This window comes from Cetorhinus maximus, chromosome 15 (assembly GCF_964194155.1).
Source record: "Cetorhinus maximus chromosome 15, sCetMax3.hap1.1, whole genome shotgun sequence".
Lineage (NCBI taxonomy): Eukaryota > Metazoa > Chordata > Chondrichthyes > Lamniformes > Cetorhinidae > Cetorhinus > Cetorhinus maximus.
The window spans coordinates 85,514,569-85,531,742 of NC_135893.1; the positions used below are offsets into that span (position 1 = coordinate 85,514,569).

The window sequence follows — 17,174 nt, forward strand, 5'->3', positions numbered from 1 at the left end:
GTGGTGGGATTTGAACCTGGGTCCCCAGAGCATTACCCTGGGTCTCTGGATTACTAGTCCAGCGACTGATGTATGAAGATGAAAGTTCTGAATACACACTGCTCCTCATCCCAAACAAAACACACCTTTGAATCAGTGTACAAGGAGATGCTACTCTTTCAGCTACTCTGTCTGCATATGGATGTTGACTTGCGCAATGTGAAAGCAAATGCATTAACACGTTGCATTGTATACACATTTCTTTTCAGTTTTACTTCATGTTTGTACATTCTACAAATTTCACATGCTACAGTACAATATGGGCAGATGGTGGATTATCCATCCAAAAAGTCTCTTGACCAACCCAATTAATTAAACTTAAACATACTTCAGTACAGCTCTGAGCCACACACACTTTTTGTAAGAATCACACGGATTACATTTTTGTTTTGACTTGTTTTCCTGATACAGGACCAAAGTTGAAATAGCTGGTATCACAGTTTGAGTGTGTCTCAGTTTTAATCTAATATACAGGATCCATTTCTGTCTGTAACTAGAAACATTTTAAAGTGACTGTTTATGGCCAATAAAGCGATAAAAGGCACCTAATGTGCAAGAAAAGGCAAAGGCTGCATTGCAGGTAAAGCCCAGCATAAATCTACACCGAAATCCTTTGCTATCACACTAGGGCAGTAGGTTCACTTATTTAATGGTCAAGATTAAATGACACTTTAAAAGAAAACACATTTTTGTATGGTTTTGCTCTGGGAAACATTTTAAAAGAAGTTCAGTTGTACAAAGCGCATACCAATTTAGAACTGTAACGCTAAAAGAATTTACATTCTAAAGCCCTTTTGTTGCACAAATAACTTGAGAAATTAAAATATAAAAGTATCCATAATTGAATTACTTATTTTAAAATTAAGAGCGGGAAAAAATGCTCAAAATCTGATATTCTAGGTTCATGTCATTTTGAAAGTTGTTAAAAAAAAGTTTCTAGTTTCAGGCAGTAACCCAGTACAGATAAGTAACTGTTAAGATTTCTCTCAAAAGTCTAAACTATTCTGCTTCTCCTCTTATGAACGCTTTGTTCTTGAAAAAACTTTGGGTTCGTCAAATAAAATTTAGTGCTCGGTTTATTCAAACAAACCAATGATTTCACAGTCTGTTGCACTATTCCTGCTTTCCAAGTAGCCATTTCCTGGTCCTATTTTTTTTTTGCACCAGTTTGCACCCGATATTTAACCACTAAAAATTACACATAACACATGAGTAGTAATCAAACCTGAGTCTGTGGCTGAGCAGCATTCGAATCTTATTAAAAAAAAATTCCAGGGTGACCATTTATAAATTACAGTTATTTATACAGTATTTGTACAGTGTTCATCAAGGAACAGAAACTAACAATCCATTTCGGATTTTTCACTAAATGTGTAAATAAAAAAAAATTTCCCCAAGAAGAAAACTAAAGTTTTCCCACCCGGTTGGTAAAATTCTGTACAATATTTTAAGGAATAAAGCACCACATTCTGGATCGTCAAGTGCGAGTTCTTCGAAGGTTTCACGTTTTGCAGAGATTGTTTAACCCAGTCACGCATCTGAATGCAAACAGAAAAGATTACATAATTAAACTCAGTATTAACTAAAATGGCAAAGGTGGTTCCCCCACTGCCCATACACCAGCTTTCTTTGCTAGTAGTGTGTGGAATCTTTCTGAAGTTCTTGCTACTTCTGGTTCTGAATATTCTTAGATTATTGTACACCAGTTACGTTTGGCTGCTGACTTGGCCAGCGAAGTAAATCCGGTTACGAAAGTTTGGATCTAATGACATAATACAAATGCAGGAGCCAAATGACTAGCCCATTGCAACATCAACTATGGGTGTGTTAACCAGGTAGTCTGCACCAATGAGTAGCATTTGCTCAAGTTACAAATCTTATGTTTAACTTCTTGCAGTTTAAAAAATCACCAACAAATTCATTAACAAATAGGAACTAAGAGCAGAGAAACAGTTAAATGGGGTTAAAAACCGGAACCAGTAAATGGTTGCAAAGATGGCAATAAGTTCAAGGATGTTCTTTAGTGTTCACAGAGACAATAGGTAAAATATTCCAGGAGTTTTTTTTTGTGGGGGGGGGGCGGGTAGGTCATATGAAGCACTAAAATATAGAAATTTCAGATACAGCAATCATGTATTAGCTAAGGTATTTAAAGAAGTCAGGCTATGGGAGTGGTCTAAAACATTAAGCCCATGAGAAATACCTCGAGTAATAATCTAAAAGATACACTAGCTAATGAGAGTCTCCAAATTACAGAAAAACATGTACTAATTCAGATTAGCACTGCATCTCTCCTCGCCAAACATTAACACTCAGTGTGATTACTCATTTAAATAATTCAACACCATTAGGAGTACAGACCAGTTTTGTTTTGCTGTTTTTGAAATGCTTGATCTATATCTGTGAAGACCATCTATAGCTCCAGGGTAACAGATTGGTGGCTTCAGTTAAGAGGAGAGTCTAGAAAAATTGCAGCTCTTTCCAGAGCAGATATGGTGAAGAGGCGTTCAAAATTATAATGACATTGGATAAATCTGGAAACCAAAGGGCATAAATTTAAGATCACCACCAAAAGAATAAAAGGGAGAAATTAGGAGAAATGTTTTTACACAACAGGTTGTTAGGACATTTCTGTTAAAAGTGATTAGGGATTTTGTTTCTGCCACTGCTTTTTTTTAAAAAAAGAGGAAAATGGATCAATATTACAAAAGAAGCATTTCAAAAGTCAGGGGGATGGGGCTAAGTGGACAGCTGTGTCAGAAATTATAGAGGCACAACAGGTTGAAGGGTACACGCTTGAAAATCCAATTAAACCACATCCATTGGCCCAACCCCACATGCCGACTTAGTTACTAGCTCAAAATTCTGGCTTACAAAACTTGCCTGACTACTCCCTATGATACCTGCATCCTTTAGATTTTTGGATACAGTATTTTATGCAACACCTTCAAGTATTTTCATCATACAGGTGTTTCAATAATAAGGCAGTAATTGCCAGGTTTGTACCTTCCACCTTTATGGAATATCGAGACTACATTTACTAGTCCTCAAGCTTGACTCCAATATTTGTAGAGCTATGAAAAAATATTAACCAAAACATCACTCACTTCCTCCAATTCCTTGAAGATTCCAGGGTGAATTCCATCTGGCCCAGGAATCTTCAGGATACTTAGTCCTTCAGTTTTTGCATAGAATATTTTTTCTAACCTCTGTGTGTTATGGAACGCCTGGTCCCATGAACAACAGCTGGAATCTGTCTACAATCTGTCCTCCTTTGGGAGGATTGGAGATTTCCTTTGTTACTTGTCCAAACTCTCATGTATTAGCTTTCCCCAGTTTACCCTATAATTTGTCCTTTGATCCTCTATCTGCTATTAATGTAGCTTTAAAGCTTATATAGCCCTTTGTTGGTGAACCATTTTTCTCTTACTTTTTCTAACGCTTACTTCAGTTAATCCTTAGATTCCATTTGTACAAATCTCACTCCTCCGCACTTGTATATTTTAAAATATTTCTGCTCATTTTTTTTAAGTTCCTTCCAACCTCTTATTAAACCATTATGGTCTAAGTCTTACTGTGTTTAACCTTTTAATAAGAATAGACTTTGTTCCTCAGGCTGCTTTATACCCTTAAATAGCTTAGTTCTTCCTCTGTTCTATTTTTAAGTCTGGTTTGCTTATTAACTTTCCTCAAGAATAATCTCAACACTTCAAAACTACACTTCTACCAGTTCACTGTTTCTGGCTCTACCTTTGAAAACAAAATCAAATTTAACAATACAAAGCTATCTAGGACTCGAAGTTAACCTTAAACATGGTCTGGTACAAGATGATTTCTTGTAATTAGATAAACTGTAAATCCATGAGTTTTTCTTCATAGTTTTTGATCACCAACCTCTATTAAAGTTTCTCTTACATGCAAGCTTAGTGGGCTTTCTGCTCTTCACATCTCTTTTCACCGGTCTGTTAAAAGAATAAAGTAACCATCAATTTCACATGCTTAATTCTCTCCAGTCATGGTCGGTATTCAATGCAATGTGTACAAGCACATCTATTTATGAAACACTTGAAATAATGCTACTCACACAGGTGAGCATTTTTTTTTCTGAACTAAAGTGTGTTTCACCAAATTATTATTGCTCAGGGAAAATATGGGAATTTGTTTTAAAAAGTGTTGAGGGGTGTCACGAGTTGCAAAACGAGACACATGCACTTATCTCTCATCAGCTTCAAACACACAGAGGTTGCATAATCTCAGAATTTAAAGGAAACATTTTCAGGGCACTGAGTTAAAAGAAGGCCTAACTGGACAGGTCTTTCAAAGAGCAAGCACAGACACAACGGGTCAAATGGCCTCCCTTCTGTGCTGAATGATGATTCCATAAGTCTCCAATAGGCCTGTTCAGAAGCAGCAATCAGGTGACATTGTAAACATGCAAGAGAAACATGTGCAACTCAGCTTGGTGTTAAATTTTCCCTGTACTGGTCTAAAAGCAACATTTCACCAGTTTGAGCTGGATTCAAACCCAATTCAGTTGCATAAATTTGGCTTATATTCCCTTGAGTATAGAAGATTGAGGGGTGATATGATCTGAAGTATTTAAAATGTTAAAAGTATTCAATAGGGCAAATAGAGACAAACAACTTCCTCTGGCAGAGGTATTGAGAACAAGGGGACATTACTTTAAAATTAGAGCTAAGCTGTTTGAGGAAAATCAGGAAGTAGCTTTTCACAGAAGGTACGGGAAATCTGGAATTCTCAAATCTCTGGGTGCTGGGACAATTGGAGCTTTCAAGATTGAGAACGATAACATCATTTAAAGTAAGGGTATTAGGGGATATCAAGCTACGGCAGGTAAATGGAATTAAGGCACAGATTACCAATGATCTAATTGAATGGTGGAGCAGGCACGAGGGGTTGAATGGCTTCCTCCTGTTAAAAGTGACATTTTGTTTAAGCCAATGTTCCACCTAATCGCCACTTGCCTGATAGTAATTTCCTTTGTTGCAGTTTTGTTGCTAATCTAAACAAAATACTCAATCAGACCCTCACAAGAAATCCATTGGGGAAAAAAAAAATCAGTAAATAAACTAATGTGCACATACCTTCCATCTTGTAGTATCCCTAAAAGAACTAACACTAGTCAAATCATTCCTGTTGTCTATTGGACCATATTCTTTGTAACCATGTGAATAGTGCTTTTCTCGTACTAGAAAAAAGAAATCAAAATTAAACTTACTTCAGCTATTTAAAATTGTAGTCAGCATTCAAATGTTATATTTTAATTAACTCAGTATTTGAACCTGAATAATAAAAGTCAGAGGCAGCAAAGCACTGGAACATGTGGGTTAAAATGAAACACTCCCTCAAGGAAGTGTCCTCAGGCTTATAGATGGAAACTTTAAATAAGGTTTGTAAAATTCTCCCTAAACCAGAAGAAACAGCCTCCCCCTGGGTCAGTGACGAACAAGATGGTGAGCTCTTCATTTGATAGAACCACATTCGGTGAGAGAATAACAAGGTCAGACTGCAGGTGGCTATTTCTTCAATCTGCTCAGGCTAAATGCCAGCAGTGACAAGCTGACAAGTATTGTTGTATCACTTCAAATTATTTTTAAAATCTTGAGCATTTAATTGGTGGAATTGAAATCTCTAATTCCAATACTGCTGCTAAAATTAATGAAGACAAAGTTTTTCAACAGTATCACAGTAGCATTTAAAAAGGTTTTGGAATACAAATGTAACTAAACATTTTGCTTGCATTTTAAAAAACACATTAAAACTTCCTAGTCTATCCTTCACCCTTGGCTCTCTTCAGCAGATGAGTTGCATCAGTTCTCCATTGGAATACAGAGCTTTAAATTCCAATCTTATGGGGAGGACAAACTGGTCAGACCAGTTCATTGCCTCAGAATCACGCCAATGATCAACCACCCACCTGGAATAGGGAGTGTAGTGACAGAAGGAAACCACAGGAGGGCAATCTAAAATGAAGCTCTATGTCACCATGTATACCACCTGGGTAGTGTAGCCCATGAAATAATCAACAAAACTAACAGGCTTTGAGAGTAATTTAAAGCTCTTGTCAGTGAATGAAGCACTGTGCAACTTCTGAAGGGATTGGGCCATTTTAAAGGCATGATGGACCAAATGGCTTCCTTCTACGCTATAAGATTCAATGATTAACACAAGAAAAATGAACAGGAGTAGACCATTTGGCCCTGCAAGCCTGCTCCCCAATTCAATACGATCATGGCTGATCTTCTACTTCAACTCCACTTCCCTTTTCCCTCCCCATATCTTTTGATTTCCTCCGACACCAATAATCTGTCTATCTCAGTCTTGAATATACTCAACAACAGAGCATACAACACTCTGGGTTAGACAATTCCAAAGATTCCCAGCCTTCTGAGTGAAGAAATTTTTCATCTCAGTTTTAAATGATTCAACCTCTTTTCCTGAGACTGTGCCCCTTGACATAGATTTGCCGGATTCTTCTCCCTCAGAAGTGTTTAGCAGCCATTATGAAACTGAAGTGTGACACAGATTACCAAAACATTACTGAATTATATCCCAAATAAACGCAGGCTTGTTGTGCCATAACCTTTTGCTTTATTTGGACTTTAAAGAACAGTCTGACAATTTCCTGCTACACATCATTAAGACTTCTGCTTAAATTCTATGCTTTTCATTAGATTTATAGTCTACCCAATTCAAACTTACATGATTTGGATGCTCTGAATTGAAATCATTAAAAAAAACTTGCGTTGTTTAACTACTGTTTCTTAATTGAACTACAACAACACCTTGAATTTATAGTGCACCTTTACAAAAAGGTCTAGTTGGGTAACAGGCTTTAAGCCATACTAAGGAGACAAGGAGGTGTGACTGGGCTAGCTTGAAAAAGATGGATTTTGAGGGTGTTTTTGAGTGGTAGCAGTGGTATATTGGTAATGTCACTGGGCTAGTAATTCAGATGTCCAGGCTAATGACCTGGGGACATGGGGTTCAAATCCCATCACAGCAGCTGGTGGAATATGAATTCAATTACTAAATCTGGAATACAGAGTTAGTCTCGGCAACGGTGACCATGACAGCTATCATCAATTGCTGTAAAAAAAAAACATCTGGTTATCTAATTTCCTTTAGGGGAGGGAATCTGCCATCCTTACCTGGTTTGGCCTACATGTGACTCCAGACTCTCAGCAATGTGGTTGACCCTTAATTGTCCTCTGTTCAATGGCAATTAGGGATGGGCAACAGCCTCACCCACATCCCATGAAAGAAGAAAAAAATCCCAATGGTGAGGCAAAGGGCAGAGGTACACAGGAGGCTGGAATTGGAGGACTGAAGTGTGCAGAGGGCAACAAGGACTGGACAAGGTTGTAGAGGTAGTAAGACCCATGGGACCTTTGAAGACAAAGGCAAAATTACAAACATTGAAGGATAGAGAACAGATGTAGGTAAGTGAGGAGTTGGTGGAGGACTGGAGTACATGACAGGATTCATGTAGCTGTGGATGTTGGAGTTTGTTTAGGGTAGACATGAGAAGGTCAGTGGGAAAGAGCATTGGTGTAATTGATTCTGGGCGTGACCAGAGTGTGGATAAAGGTTTCCCCCACAGGGAAACTGAGGCGGAGATAGATGGAAGTCAGCAGGTGACAGAAAAGGTGTGGAAATCTGAAGTTTGGTTGCTGAATGAGAAAAAAATATATAACTTTCAATTAACAGGGGCAGATTATTTTTCCTACCAACTCTACCTTTAGAAGTGTTGGAATTCTACTGCTCAGAAATGTCCAGAATTTAACAATCCTAATCTCTCAGCTAAGACCAGTCAGCAAAGAGTTGACAGGGAAACAGCAACACTGAGGAAAAGTAGGCATTTAAATCCTATGTCAAACATTTAAAATATTAATGTAACAATAGACTTACAGTGTTCTTTACTGAATTTTGAATAAGGTTTGTGTGAATCACTGCCATTTTCCATCCTCTGCCTAGACCAGTCAGAAAGAGATCCTGATCCAACACAGTCCAAAAGATGTCTGTTTAAACTGCTATTATGCTCATTCAATGTTTCCTCTGAAAATAAATAGTACAGTAATGAGGTATCATTAGAGAAAATGGCACATAGGATTTAAATATATAACAAGTGCAGCAATTTAGGACAACGATATAACAGCCTATATATAACAATTGCGTTGGCCTTACAAATAGCATATTGTAGTAAGCTTAACCTTCAAAAAATGGTTAGAAATAACTGGGGAATGGTATTTCTTGTTATGGGACAGATAATAGATAATCACCTGCTCAATGGGATTCTACCCATCACAGATGCATTGAATACACGATAGACATGGAACTAATTCATCATAGGTCTAGTTTTACTTTGTTACAACTGAGACCAGCTTTACCGTTAATGTGCTTTGAAATACAATCTTAAGTTGATTACTAAAGGTCTGCGGTACATGACTAGGAAACAAATTCAATTAGGCTCAGACTAATTTTCTCCATCACAGACAGGTTGGCTGGGTATTTTCATCTCCGCTTAAAACTTTACAAATAAAATTTCTTTAATATATTCATGTAGTTATTCTGAAAATATGGATTACCTTCTGTAATTGCTTTCAAAAGTTATTTCATTCAGCCATTACTGCTGACATGTCCAGGAAATCTGGTCCAGTAAGAGTATAAAAATGTTCTTGTGCCTGACAATACAGCTCTGGTACTGGTCCATTTAATGTAAGAGTTGAAGCAGCAGCATTAGCAACCTGTGTTTGCATTTTTAAATTTGACATCCTGCCCTCATCTAACCCATCTCTCCTATAAAAGCTCGTACTACTGCCTGGATCACGTCGCAGAGCTTATAGCTTCCATATCCTGCACTATGATGATTCAACATATGGATTGACAGGGAGAGAATAGCAGGTACTGGTCTGCTCCTGGTGCCCTGCTGGCTCCAACAATGATTTTGGAATTTGCATTAGTCCATCACTGCCAACAGCAGGATCTGATGCCAAGATTTAAACAGTAAACTGCCCTGTTCAAACTCTTGCATGATCAGATGGAGCACTAGTCAAAGATAACTTTTTTGAGGCGGTTTGGTTAATGTAAAGGGCTGTGTTTTTGCAATACAGTTTTGGTATCTTTAACACCAAGCACAAGGATTCTGAAGATATTAAATACAATTATTAAGATGATTAACCCTGTCCAACAATCTTAAAACATTTACATTATGAATAGAAGTACAATGAAGTGTTATACTTAAAACAACATCGAGCTAATACATTAACTGAAGTTTCATCCATTTTTTAAGATTTAATATTAATAACGGAGTGCCCTATACCAAGATAATACACAAAAACCAGGAGGGATTCTAGACAGAATTATTAATCTTCATTCTAATAGTATATAAGTATTGATGAAAGAGAGAGATTTTTTGTCAAAGCTTTTTGTCTTGCACTCATCAGGATAATTTGCAAGAAAATGCCAATGTTAGAGGAAGCAACATGTTTATACTGTATGAGAAGAGTGCACTGATTGGTTGGCAGGTGGACTCTGATTGGTAGAGGCATTGCCATGGAGAATGCACCAGTTGTTGGTGACTGACAGCTGCCAAGCATTGTTTGAAATTTAAACCAATCAGCTTGACTCTAGTCAAGACACTGCCCTGAGGAATGAACCAACAAATGGCTGTCACTTATTTTGTTTAGCTGAAACAGGCATAATTGTTCCTCAAAGAACAGGGCCCTGTGTATTAATACTTGTAGCTTCCAGTACTTGCCAATGCGCCATACTGCAAACCCAATTGACAATTTAAAATCTTAAACAAAATAAGTGACAGCCATTTGCTGGTTCATACTGCAGGGAAATGTCTTGACCATAGTAAAGCTACCTGGTTTAAATTTAAAAAAAAATGCTTGGTAGTTAACTGTCAGTCATCAATAACTGGTGTAGTCTCTATCAATCACAGTCTACTTGTCAACCAATCAGCACTCTCTTCTCATACAGTACAAACATGCTGTTTCCCCTGACACTAACATTTTCTTGCGAATTGTCCTGATATCTGCAAGACAAAAAGCTTCGACAAAAAATCTTTTTTTTCAGAAATATTCAAGTTCTGTACTACCAAACGACTATTAGAATATAAGTAATCAAACTTAAGGATATCTGGTCAAATCATGGCTGGCTTCACATTTTTTACCAAAAATGCTACTTAACTAATTACAACTCCTACCTTTGATGTGGACATGGGAACCATTCAGCTTACTGTCCAAATGTGCAAGTTTTGCTTTCTGTGGCACTTGATCATCACATGCTTGTTTACATCCATGCGTCATCTTATCTTCAGAACAGACACTCCGGGTTGGGTCACAGAACCTTTCCCATTTGTTACCGGTGTTAGCTGACCTCATGCTCTGGTGTTTCCTGGAATGATGATGCTCTTTTTGGTAATGGCCATCTTTGTCACTGTGATGCCGTTTCTTCTTCTTCTTCTTCTTCTTTTTCCTGTGCTTTCGTTCATCAATATCAGGGTTCACTTCTGACATATCCAACGACTGTTGCCTAGAAAATGCAAACTGTGTTTACCAGTGTCCGGCAAAAATGTAGATAACACAAATATACAAGTAAAAACCTTTCGCACTGCCTTCCTATAAAGCTTACTGAGGTAGAAAGGGCCATTATTCAAATTTCTGTCCATGTTGCTGTTGCTATTGACATATGTAAAAGTCAAAGCTTCTCAGATCTACAAGAGTCACTTGACAGAATGCTATTCAGAACATCACAAAATTATCAGAACTGATTTCATATCCCTAAGTACCGCATTATAATGCTTCCTAAGGAGAGTCTCTCAAGGAGAAAGGATAATCTGTTGCTACAGTCACATATCTCCAGTGCTAATCAAATCCAAACAGATGTCTTATCCTAACTGGTACTCACTTAGAGCATGGGAGTCTCATCCGATCTGGCAAATGAAATCACATTGGTAGAGTCAGGATTCTTTTGTTCATCTTGGCATTGACACAAATTATTCGGTGAAAGCCAAAGGCGTTTCACCCTAAAGCCAACCATTGTCATGGCAACTTAATGGGTGCAAAAATTAGAAAAAGGTTCCAGTTCCTAATTCTTGTTTTTTCTAGAATTAATTCTACTCATCTTAAGAAAACAAACAGTGCCATGCTGTTTTGATATTGGTCAAGATGCACGAACTTGGGAGCAGGCATTAATGCAGATCACCTCATTCTCAGCCAACCTACAGATGGGCTGAACCAACAGTATGTACTGCAAAGATTCAGCTCAGTTTCTTGGTATCCCACCAAAGAGACTACTGGGGGAGTTACCTGCCGCTAACCTCGGTCAAAAGGTAGAGCATTGCATAGGCAATCTGGGTTATAGGTGGAAATAAAGATTAAAAAGGCTAGAAAATAATTTGGGAACAGTGAAGAAATGTATCTGTAGAGGCTTTTGAAACATTTAAACAGTTTAATACTGATACCGGAAGCTGGTGAGCTCTAAAGTCATGGCTACATCATCACAAGAAAGCTATGAATTATACCTATGGTCTCTATTTCTGTATTTGTCTTTTGATGTCTTTTTCTTCTTTGATTTCTTATGCTTTTTCATTTTCCTTTCCTCAGGCGATCGATCCCGCAACAGTTTTTTGCATTTCCTTTCAGCATCACTTTCACCATTCTCACTGTTACTGCGTTTTCTTTTACGTTCGTATTTGTGTTCCAGTCCATTATGTTCAAACTGATTGCTCCAAGTCCTTTTATTCGAGCCTGAATTGTGTTTCTCTCTGTAAAACTTATCCTGATAAGTATGATAAGCCAGCAATGATCCTGCCTTTGAATTACAGTAGTTTTGTCTGTCAGCTGGACACTCATTATCCCTTTTATATTTATCAATTCTCTCATCTTGATAAAAGTCCTGCTTGTGGGAACAATTCCTGTAACTACAACTTGCTGACTTTTCAAACTCCCTTTCATTTTGATACATTCTTCTATCTTTGTGTTCCCTAGATCTGTGCCTATAATTGGATTCGCCCTTATAGCTATCTTTTTGTAAAATTCTACTCTTTTCTACACTAGTCCTTTCCATACTTCGGGATTTTGTAAGGGCAGAAACCGAGTTCTCTTTCTTCTGAACCCGATTTTCCTCTAGACCAACCATAACCCTGCTTGGAGACAGAATCACATCTTTGTAAGTGCTGTCCTGTTCTGAAATGCTGTTCTTATTTCGATTTGAACTGTCCTTAACAGGAGATTTCACTACATTTGTTGGTTGCTGCTCTGGCTTCTGCTGTATATCTTGATTTGGTTCTCTCTCTTCTTGAGATTGATCTTTATTGATAAGTTGACTACTTTCCTCAACTACCCAGTTCTTGTTTTGATTATTTGTTCCCCTGTCAGACTGATTTTTTTTGGTGTAATGATCGTCCTTTCCTGCTGAACAGTTTTCATCTTGATTAGTCCTTGCCATATTATAAGAGTATTCCTTACTAGGCTGACTTTCATTTTCCAAGACACTTTCCTGGTTGCTATTAGATTGAGATTTATTACTGTGATTTTCCATTTCCTCTACCTTATTATCTAGATTTTGACTAGATTGCTTATTTTCAAAAACATGACCATCGGTCTTGTGGTCAACTATCTGCACCTCCTCTTTGATCTGACTAGGCCTTAGTCTTTCTTGAGTTTGGTTCTCAGCATCAGTAATTTCTGGGATTGCTTGTACTTTGTGAAGAGGACACTGATTGTTGGGACTGTTGTCAACAAGATGGCATTCATCGATATTTTTCTGAAGATCACTGTTGCTTTTAAAAGGATTAACTGCGGATGATGTGGATGGTCCATCTGTGGCTTCTTTTACTGGAGAGATCAGCAAGCTTCCTGGTTTGTAAGTCATGTATGCATGGACTGTGTCTGCGTCACCACCACCACCACTGTGATTTATTGCAGAAGTGACCTTTGAAGACATAATCAAGTGGTTTTGATTTCCCCTGTAACAGAAACAAATTATACTGATTTATTTAAACAGCACCTCAAACATGTGAACACACAAAAAGGTTGAAAAAGAAAGATGGGTAGGCTATTAATGCTTATTTTGTTAGGCCTCAGACTTTCATGCACCGCCCTCTCCCCAACTAATAGTTCAGTGCTTGTATTGATGAAATCCTGCTTGCAAAAATCTATACACGTTAAACTTACACTTTCTCCATCAGTCACACTGACCGGTTTGGGTGACAATTCTACTAAACATGCTGAGAATATCAACATGTCTGATAGAGGAGCTGTAAAGCCATAAACAGGCACTTTTTAGCCAAGCTCTGCTCAGCTGCTGGAGTAGCAAATAGCTGAGCAACGCAGATAGCCATCCACACTTCCTTTGGAGCTTTGATTGATTAAAAGCATCCAGGAGACAAGTTCACGATTTCTCCAATTATACTAGCCATAGGTCCACGTTTAAATGTAGCTAATTTTTTTGTTCTCTCTTCTAAAAGTTTGAAAATTCTCTGTACAGCAAAGGGGAGGACAGCTTGAGCAACACATCAAGGTCTGACAAAGTTGCTGGTCAGTTGTGCAAGCTACTCAGGTGTCAGTTTAGCTTAATTGCGTTGCATTCTCACATCTACATTTGAAGATTGTGCTTTCAACCCCCACCCCAGGAACTGAAAGTAATCTTGGCTGGCATGCTAATGAGGTGCAGCATTGTCAGGGGAACAAGATCTTAAACTGAGACTCTGTCTGTGTGCATAGATCTCATGACTATATTTGAAGAGCAACAGTCTTCCCAAAGTCCTGGCCTAACATTGCTCCCTCAAAGAATTGCTGCTGGCTCTACTGATCCAGGTTGTACTTTACGCAAAAACTGAACCTTGTGTTGTTTGAAATGTAGATCAAATTTGATCCACTTGCCTGGATGGGTGCAGCTCCAATAACACCTCCAATAGCTTGACACCATCCAGGACAAAGCAGCCCACTTGATTGGCACCACATTCACAAACATTCACTCCCTCCACCACTGACGCACCGTGGCAGCAGTGTGTAGCATCCACAAGATGCACTGCAGGAACTCACCAAGGCCTTAGACAGCACCTTCCAAACCCACGCCTGCTACCACCTAGAAGGACAAAGGCAGCAGACACATGGGAACACCACTACGTAGAGGTTCCCCTCCAAGTCAATCACCATCCTGGAAACATATCGTTGCTCCTTCACTGTCGCTGGGTTGCTGTTTGTGTTATATATTAACGATTTGGATGTGAATGTGGGGGGCACGATTGGGAATTTGCAGATGACACAAAGATTGGCCGAGTAGTGGATAGTGTAGAGGATAGCCATAATCTCCAAAACGATATAGATGGGTTGGTGGAGTGGGTGGGAAAATGGCAGATGGATTTTAACATAGAGAAGTGTGAGGTCATACATTTAGGGAGGTCAAACAGTTACAGGGATTACACAATAAATGGGAATATACTAAGAGGGGTAGATGAAGTGAGAGATCTTGGCGTACAAGTGCACAGGTCCGTGAAGGCAGCAGTTCAAGTAGACAAGATTGTAAAGAAGGCATATGGAATGCTCTCCTTCATTGGCAGAGGTATAGAATATAAAAGTAAGGATATAATGTTGGAATTGTATAAAACACTGGTGAGGCCACAACTGGAGTATTGTGTGCAGTTCCGGTCACCAGATTACAGGAAGGACGTAATAGCTTTGGAAAGAGTGCAGGGGAGGTTTACAAGAATGTTGCCAGGGTTAGAAAAGTGTAGCTACGAGGAGAGATTGGATAGGTTGAGGTTATTTTCCTTAGAACAAAGAAGGCTGAGAGGTGACTTGATTGAGGTGTAGAAAATTATGAGGGAATAGATAGAGTGGACAGGATAAAATTGTTTTCCTCGGTGGAGAATTCTAGAACCAGGGGACATAGATTCAAGATAAGTGGCAGAAGGTGTAGGGGGGACATGAGGAAGAACTTTTTTTTTTACACAGGGGGTAGTGGGTGCCTGGAATTCACTGCCCAAGTTGGTGGTAGAGGCAGCAACTCTAAACTCTTTTAAAAAATACCTGGATCTGCACCTTAAGTGCTGTAAGCTGCAGGGCTATGGGCCGGGTGCAGGAAGGTGGGATTAGAAAGGGCACATGGGTGTCCTCGGGCTGGCATGGACAAGATGGGCCGAATGGCCTCTTTCTGTGCTGCAACTTTTCTATGGTTCTATGGGTCAAAATCCTGAAACTCCCTCTCTGACAGCACTGTGGGTGTACCTATACCATATGGACTACAGCGGTTCAAGAAAACAGCTCACCACCACATTCTCAAGGGTAATGTGGGATGGGCAATAAATGTTGGCCTAGCCAGTGATGCCCACATCCCATGAATGCATAAAAAGAGATGACACATACTGTAATGCGAGCATGTCAAATGCTAATCTTTACCAGATTGGATTAAAAATCTACTTTTCAACGTGACTCAAGTTGTTTTTATATAAATATGCAATTCAGGGCCACTAATCTTACCTGGCCTCTTCTGAGCTTTTTTCTTGCTTTATAGTGCTTGTAGAGATCAGCGTAATATTTTCAGTGTTTGGATTCAGAGGAACAGTACTAGCCTGAAGTGATAAAATATTTGAAACGATTACTAATTGATCATAACAGCTTGGAGGAATCAATAAATATGGCAGAATAGTAGGAGTCTTTTCATTTGTGTGGCAGCACTTTCCACAAGATATTGGTAATGTATGATATTTAGAAAGAGAAGGCATAGAATAAACTGTTAGAATCAGGATTGATATCACATCTCCCAAAAGCATTCACACTTGGGCTGCTCCGGATTAAAATATCTTGGTATGGGGTAAACCAAGAAAGGAAGCATCACTCCATATCATCCAAATATAAATTGAGCCAAGACAAGTTTACCATGTGAAGGAGAATGTGGTTCAGTTTTGAAGTTGGAAAGATGATGGTATCCCAGTCATTCAGAATATTCTATACACAGCACAAGTTAATTATAATTAACTAGATCACCTGTGGCACTGCTCTCTCAGTCCTGAACTTGGTGTGCCGTTTCCGATATTTACAATACCAATGGAGTTTACATAGAATCACATTATTTTTACAGTGGAGGCCATTCAGCCCATTGAGTCTGCACTGGCTCTCTGAAAGAGCATTCCACCTAGTCCCACTCCTCTGCCATATCCCTGTAATCTTGCACGTTATTTCTTTTCAAGTAGCAATCCAATTCCCTTCTGAATACCTTGATCAAGTCTGCCTCCACTACACTTTCAGGAAGTTCGTTCCAGACTCCAATCACCCTCTGGGTTTAAAATTTTTTCCTCACATCACATTTACTCCTTTTGCCAATTATTTTGAATCTGTGCCCTGTAGTTCTTGATGCTCTCTTTAGTGGGAACAATTTCTCACTTTTTGCCCTGTCCATACCCCTAAGGATCTTGAATACTTCTATCAAGTCTCCTCTTAGCCTTCTTTTCTCCAAGGAAAACAGTCCCAACCTCTCTAATCTATCCTCATAGATACGTGAAAGAAATTGTGGTTCACTAGTCATTGTAATATTAGAGTTAAGAAGAATGAGAGATGATCTCATTGGAATATATAAAATTCTTAAGGGACTTGATAGAGTTGATGCTAGGAGCATGTTTTCCCTGGCTGGGGAAGTCTACAACTAGAGGTCAGTCTCAGAACAAATGGTCAGCCATTTAGGGCTGAAATGAGGATTGTGAATCTTTGGAATTCACTACCCAAGGGTTGTGGATGCTCAGTTATTGAGTATATTAAATGAGATTGATAGATTTTTGGATACAAAGGCAGCCAAATGATATGGGCTGAGGGTGGGGAAGTTGAGTTGAGGTAGATGATGAACATGATCTTAAATGGTGGAGCTGGCTCAATGGGCAAGATGGTCTACTCCTGCTCCTATTTCTTATGTTCTTTTTCAGCGAACTGATGGAAGATATCATGCTCCACATGAGGCAAAATTACTATACACCAAATATATAGAAATTAAAACACGGAAACTGACATTCACACTGCATGCAACCAAATAATCCTAATTGCATTCACCTATCTTAATCCTATATCCTTCCTCCATTCCTCACTCAAAATACGGCTGCTGACATAGTT

The 17,174-nt window shown here is 38.8% G+C and overlaps 1 protein-coding gene across 4 annotated transcripts in view; it reads right to left on the reverse strand.

Annotated features, from left to right (window-relative positions):
• Positions 1-226: 226 nt before the first annotated feature.
• usp42 (ubiquitin specific peptidase 42) overlaps positions 227-17,174 on the reverse strand; it is a 101,803-nt gene continuing 84,855 nt past the window's right edge. For 3 of the 4 annotated variants that reach the window (XM_078558855.1, XM_078558854.1, XM_078558857.1), the window contains 7 exons: positions 15,555-15,646; positions 11,594-13,039; positions 10,274-10,602; positions 7,972-8,118; positions 5,145-5,248; positions 3,955-4,001; positions 227-1,577 (listed from right to left, as the gene is read on the reverse strand). In XM_078558855.1, the coding sequence (XP_078414981.1) occupies positions 3,963-4,001; positions 5,145-5,248; positions 7,972-8,118; positions 10,274-10,602; positions 11,594-13,039; positions 15,555-15,646 (2,157 nt within the window). In that variant the 3' untranslated portion in view covers positions 227-1,577; positions 3,955-3,962. Of the gene's footprint in view, positions 1,578-3,933; positions 4,002-5,144; positions 5,249-7,971; positions 8,119-10,273; positions 10,603-11,593; positions 13,040-15,554; positions 15,647-17,174 lie in introns of all 4 variants that reach the window. The other variant, XM_078558856.1, reaches the window with a different exon arrangement.